Source organism: Cannabis sativa, chromosome 7, assembly GCF_029168945.1.
Source record: "Cannabis sativa cultivar Pink pepper isolate KNU-18-1 chromosome 7, ASM2916894v1, whole genome shotgun sequence".
NCBI lineage: Eukaryota > Viridiplantae > Streptophyta > Magnoliopsida > Rosales > Cannabaceae > Cannabis > Cannabis sativa.
In genome coordinates, this window is record NC_083607.1 from 52,109,101 (window position 1) to 52,115,946 (window position 6,846).

Here is a 6,846-nt window from a genome sequence, read left to right on the forward strand (position 1 = left end):
CATAGATTAACAAGGCAATGAATATGCTTGTTTTGTATCTGATGAACAGAGAGTGATCATTCTTGGATTGGCCATTCATGGTGCTCGAGGGTTGCTCCATGTTGGCCATTCCTTCAGCATAATGCCGAGGACCAAATCCATTTATGGTGCTCGGGGGTTGCTCCATGCTAGCCATTCTTTCAGTACAAGGTGTCAGTGAAAGGTTCTCCCTGGGCAGTAAAGGTTGGCCATTGAACAACCAGATTAGTAGTGTCAACTTGACCAATTATGGTGGCCAAGTTTGTGGTGTCTGCTGGGTTGGCAAGGTTGGCCACATATGTCTAATTCATGAAGATTCAAGTTGTGGCTCGAAAACAAACATACAGATCAGCAATCATAGGGTCTTGAGGACACTACTACAAAATGCCCTTTCCATGTTCCTTTTTCATGTCCAACAAAAATTGTGTTGGACTTCAAAAATATTTGGGGAGTTTTACAGTCCAATATTATTAGACTTGAAAAAGTTATTGTTCTAGTCCAATAATGTTAGACTATAAAAATGATAGTGGACGTTATATAAGTTGAAAGCTTATAATTATCATATTTTTATTTTCTCTTCATTTTTTTCGTAGAGCACAGACCACGTCCACCACTGCTGGACGTCAGGCCTAATTAAAACACCCTAGCCCCACCAAATCAACAGCAGCCCATTTTAATTCTCTCCTTCTCACTTCAACTTCGAATGAGCAGCAAACCCAGCGCAAAAATGGAGAAAAAATTCGCAACCATGCGAGAGAGATAAAATGGAGCTTCATTCTAATTATTTTGAGGTTGCTTGTTCTACTTCCACTTCTCTTCTCCTCTTCATTTCCAACCAGCATCCCTTCATGTGTAATTTCAGCCATTGGAGTTAGTTTTCTCATTTTTTAGGGTTTTATTTAGATTTCTAATCACAATCTATTCTTGAATTCTTATAGATAGTTCTTCAATCTTTTATAAATTTCTATCCTAACTCGATTAAGAAAAAGTAAAAGAAAAAGGTTTTCACTTTTCGTTGATTTCTTGTAAAAATCAAGGCAAGTAAATTGATTAATGCCTATTTCTCTACTGCTCTCTCCATTTCTCTTTCGATTAATCACTGCTATTCTCTCTACTATTATTTTTTCTTGAAATTGTTCATATTCACCCATTCAAGGGTTTCTAAGAATTTCTAGATAATCTTCGTGATTTTAAACTTCTTAGTTTGGGAATTCCGTTTTGGAATGAAATTCTTTCTTTTTATCTTGAATCAGTCTCGCCGGCATATTAAATATGTTTTTCTCCTTGCCCCCGTCCAACTCTCACCCTCTGTCTCCCATCTTTTGTATATAAACCCTGGTGAGTATTGGGGAGCTAATCTTCATATTGACTAAGATCTTCTTCAACTCCTTTATAAAAATCATCCTCAATTTGGTGTGAACTGAACTTGTCTTCGTCTAGTGACAACCTTTCAAATTCCAATTTTGAGGATTGGGAAGTCAACATCAATCATACAGAATCCCTAGAGCCTGTGGTGCAGCACCATCGATACCCCAACCAAATACATGGAGAAGGGTACAATCGTTTTATCTGGGAACCAAAGAAAGGTTAGAGGCGTTATCTTCCTTCTTCTTGGACGTATAGGGTCCATCTGGGTGTTGTTGATACACTTCTAAAGGGTCGGGCAACCCCATCTACTAGGAGTACTATTGTAGCTGATATCACTGTGACTGTTGCGAGACATACATCTAAAACAAAATGACTGTCTAAACATAGAATGATTGCACAAACCAAGCAAACTATGAGGAAGGCCTTGGTATCTGATCCTCACCTTGCCTGGCTATTTGCTACAGTTGGGGTGGAGCAAGCCAGGCCTCTGAGCGAGGATGAAGTAGTTGTTGGAGGGGACATTAAAGTCTAAGAGATTGAGGACCAGGGTGATGTTTGCCATGTTAGTCCCTCCAAGGTCGAGGGAGAGGAAGAAGAAGAAGAGGAGGAAGTTTGGGCGCTTACTTTTGGTGGCTACAATGAGGCTGGAGAGTCTATCTTTGAGGAGGGAGATGTCTTAGTGGCAGCTTGAGAGTACGTTTAGGAGAAATACACAGAGGCTCGACCTTTAAACAATCGAAGTCTGAAGGGTGCTTGATGGGTCTCACCACCATTCGTGCTAACTTATAAGAGATTGACTAATCTTGATGAAGAAGGTCTCCTTGGGAAGGTGGAGGCATTTCTTCCTAGTCTCGAACAGCTCGCAACAAATTCTAAATTTTCTCTTTCACATTATTCTTTTTCTTAATATGAATAATTATTATAATTATATTTTTTCACAATTTTTTTAAATCATATATACATTTTTAAAATTTTTGTCTAATAAAATTTTATATAATTCTTTATTTTATTTTTTTTCTTAGTATTTAAATATATATTTTATTTTTATTTTATAGGTATATTTTTTAAAAATATGAGAAGAAAGAAAAAAGATTGAAAAAATTAATATAAATTAAAAGTAAATATTAAAGTGATTATAAAATGTGCTGTTTTTTGAGTTAAGATTATAAAATGTTGTTCTAAAACAAAAAAATAAAATAAAAATGATTAGAGACTTCATAATATGAAAGATGTTTGTACAAGTTATAATTATGCCAAGAGCACTTGTGTGTCTAACACGCTTTTAAGATATAATATATTACTATTAGTACAACTCAATATGTCTCACTTGTTTTACTTTAATAAATATTATAGACATCGCTAATCAATTATAGAATAGCTTTATGAGTGCATATCATCTCTTATTATTATTATTATTATTATTATTATTATTATTATTATTATTATTATTATTATTATTACCCTATGGCTGCTCACTTAGATATTTTGAAACTATAAATTTGAATGTTTTCAACATCAAGTTTTCTAAAATTACTGCCTTTTCTTGTGATGAAGAACTTTCCCCAGTTATATGGTTTATATTTTGGAGGATTCTTGTGGTCAGTCATCTCCTCAAAAGGCTTGACCATTGTGTAGTGTGCTGGATCGAGGAAGAAGGGTATGGAAAACCTATCCCTTTCAGAATTCACTATCGCTCTGTGCTCTGGACTCTCATATCTTTCATTGCTCCAAACCTTTGAGAAAACATATATAACAATTAAGCATACACTTACATATCTTATTACCAAGAAATATATTTTAATTAGGGGATTATATAATATACTCCATTAATGTGATACATGCTTTTCCTTTTCATTATTGATATAAATTTGAGTCAACCATATATATGTTGCACAATCAAAAAATCAACAATCAATTCTTATCATATATAAATTACACCATTATAATTATAAACTAGTTGGTTTATTTACTTACAAGTTGGGTTTAATGAAAATAAAAGAATAGGAATGAAAAAAAGAATGAAAAAAGGATAAACTTTACTGTGCATATATACAATAATAAAATAATTATTTATTGATTAAAAAATTATTATTATTTTTTGTCATCCATTCTAATAGTTTTTCTGTTTATTTTAAATTTTAATAGTCATTTTACTAAATTTATTTTATTGTAATAAAATAAATAAATGAAAGAAAAATTTATTATTTTTAATTATTTCATTCAAATATTTCTTTTAAATTTTCATAAAGAAACCATATAGTTTTACTCAAAGAAAAAAAAAATGAAGAAGAAAAACCATACCTGAATAATGTCACCAATGTTGATGATAAATGAATCGGGTGTTGGTTTGACACGAACCCACTCTCCATTACTCTTTTTCTTAACTTCGAGTCCTCCAACATCATCTTCAGCCAGAATTGTCAGTGCACCGCCATCCTTGTGGCGCCCAACTCCGAGAGCAAGGTCTGGATTAGGGCATGGTGGATAGTGATTAAGTCGCATGAAGCTAGTTTGGTCCTTGAAGAAGTCATTGAACCTGTTTTCTTGTAATCCTAAGCTTATGGCAATTAGTTGCACCAACCTCATAGCCAGCTTTTCAACCTCTCTAGCATATTCTTCACATGCTTCCCTGAGGTTTTTTTTTTGAAAATAATTCGAGGATATATAAATAAAAACGAGTTAGACCTTCTAGTCGTTATACACAAAATTCACTCTAATGGAAGAAGAAATAACCATTCCAATAATATTAGTAGCAAATTAAAAACTCACTTAGTAATTGCAATTTTAATTCTGTTTATTCATAAAAAGAAATGAAAGGGAAAAAAATAAGAGCGTGCTTGGCCACTTGTTTAAATTAACTAAAAATAGTTTGCAGATGTGTCACGTCTTTGTTTACTATTAAAACAAAAAAGTATTGTTGTTAGTAAAGACATGAGTAGTCAGTAGCTTTTTATAAAATTTATCAAATCAAAAAGTGTAATAACTTATATTAAATTGCAATGATAATAATATATCATATTTTATTATGCTTAACACTTTAAAATATATTTTATTATATTAATATATATTTTTTTATATTGCACCAATAATAATATCACACTTAATATAAAAATACATTTTAACATTTACCATAACAAAAAGCAGATATATAGCCAGATTTGTATCTTTAACATATTATGGTCAATAAAAACAAAATAAAACAAAAACAAAAAAATTATAATCAATCACCTGATTGCCATCATAATTAATATGATCATCATCAACCTCTCTATATATATAGTTGGTTGGATCTTAACCTATTCTTTAAATAAACAACTCGCACACACTTCCTTTCCAAAAAAAATCAATACGCCAAATACTATACTTAGATTTATTGGATTTGTTGTTAAAATATCGGTATTAAACCCGAAACTTTCGGCGGATGGCCAATAACCCAAGAAAAGGAGAGGATCGGTTATATTTTTCATATGGCCTCCTCTTTCTTACAGAAAGAATAATTATTAGATAGAATAATTATCTTTCCTCCACATTTCATCACGTGGTCGTGCTAGAGACATAAACAGCCATAGATAATTATGAGATGATATCCTTCCGAATGGGATAAGAGAATTCCTACTATTATTTAATTGGAATATAAAACAGCAAGTACAAAAATAAGTAATAACCCCGTGCGAAAGCTCGATATAGAGGATAAAGTGGTTCGTTGGAAGAGAATTGTTTTTTTTATTATGATCAAACTCGATCATGTCATGTATGAACAGGCTCCGTAAGATTCAGTTGAAAGAATAAGTGATGTGGCATAATTTTGAAATAAAAATTTAAAAAGCACTAAAAATTACCTTAACACAGGAGGGTTGTCAGGCCATTGATTATGCCACGTGGTAACTCTCTGATCATCAGGATCTACCGAAGCCGGAACAAAGGTTGGATCCTCCAGCGTAAAATCAAAGACCTCCTTCCAATCCCTAACATTCTTGGTAAGTTCGGTATCGTAGTATCCCAAAACCCTGACCTCGTCCCTCTTCACTCTCATCTTCTCTTCTTGTGGCCTCGCAAAGAACTCCCTAGCCGCTGACTCAATCTTCCGTCGAACCTCTGGTGGAACTCCATGGTTGATCACTTTGAAGAACCCCCACTTTCTGCATGCGCAGCCTATCTCCCTCGCGAGGTCATCGATGGGCCTGGCCGAAAGGTCAATCACTGGTATTCCTTGGGCCTCGACGACTGTGGCCTTGGGCCTGTGCTCTGGCGCTTGAATGAATGTGGGGTCGAATTCCGTTCCCATGGACAGCCTGAGCTTGTTACCTTGTTTACACAAACTTAGATTTCGACAAAGATCAACGATGAGTGTGGAATGTGGTATTTCTGATTTTGTTTAGATATATTGATAGCACAACTACAATGTAAAATATGTAAGTTTAAATCCCTGCTTTTTATCCTTCCCACTTTGTTATTATCATCTATAATTCTATATAATATATATAGACATATAAGACAGCAAACAATAAATGAACCAAAATTAGAGTATTAAATTTACGTAGGTGCACTCATTTTAAAACTTGTAGAAAACTATTCATCGTTAAATTCTCTTTTGCAATATAAAAATTTTATGTTGCCAATGTTCAATTAATTTTCTTTTGACTTTTTTTCTACCTAACTTTATTATTTTTTTAAGATTTAAAAATATATCTTTTAAATTTAAATCGGAAAACTTACAAAAACACTGAATTTGAAGTAAATATTTACAATTTTACTGCCACACAGTAAATATTACTTTTATACTGTCTTGAACTTTTTTTTTCTTTTATATTGTAGATGTCGAATATCAATAACAATGCCTCCATCTTTCACACCCATACACAGAACCACTACAGCAACACAAAAATACTCAAAAAAACAACCATTAATTTCGGTACGATTGAGCAAAAATAGTGAAATCGACGTCAAATAAATAACAATGGCAAAATAACTGTAAAACAATACTAAATCAAATCAAACAAAACAAAAAGACAAAAGGATTAAAACAAACTAACCATCTTCTGTACAACCTCAACACCAGATGCAATAGTGGGTATATTTGCAAGCCCGATCTTGAAAAATTAGAATAAAAAAAACAACTAAAATAAAACTAAGGTGTCGTTTGGTAACACTTTTGTTTTTTAATTTTTTAATCACAAAATGAAAGTAAAATTTTATTTTTGAAAAACAAAAATGTGTTCCGTAACCACTTTTGTTTTTCAATTTTAAAAACAGAAAACAAAAGTGTGTTCTGTAAAGTTTATTTTCATTTTTATTTTTTCATTTTATTTAATTCGGGTCTAAGTCCGGTGTCGGATTCGGGTTCGGGTTAGAAGCCGAGTTCAGCGCCATGGCCGTGGGTAGGGGATTTGGGTCGGGGTCTAGTCGGAGTCCAAAATATTGATTAAAAAAAAAAACTGTTTAAAAAAAATATTGAAAGTG

At 32.9% G+C, this 6,846-nt stretch overlaps 1 protein-coding gene across 1 annotated transcript; it reads right to left on the reverse strand.

The window, feature by feature from the left end:
- Positions 1–2,578: 2,578 nt before the first annotated feature.
- LOC115697022 (flavonol synthase/flavanone 3-hydroxylase-like) lies at positions 2,579–5,925 on the reverse strand. The gene is made up of 3 exons (XM_030623919.2): positions 5,226–5,925; positions 3,688–4,015; positions 2,579–3,119 (listed from the first exon to the last, which is right to left on the reverse strand). Exons 1-3 carry the CDS (start codon positions 5,669–5,671, stop codon positions 2,859–2,861), a joined length of 1,035 nt encoding a protein of 344 aa, XP_030479779.1. The 5' UTR covers positions 5,672–5,925; the 3' UTR covers positions 2,579–2,858.
- Positions 5,926–6,846: the final 921 nt, after the last annotated feature.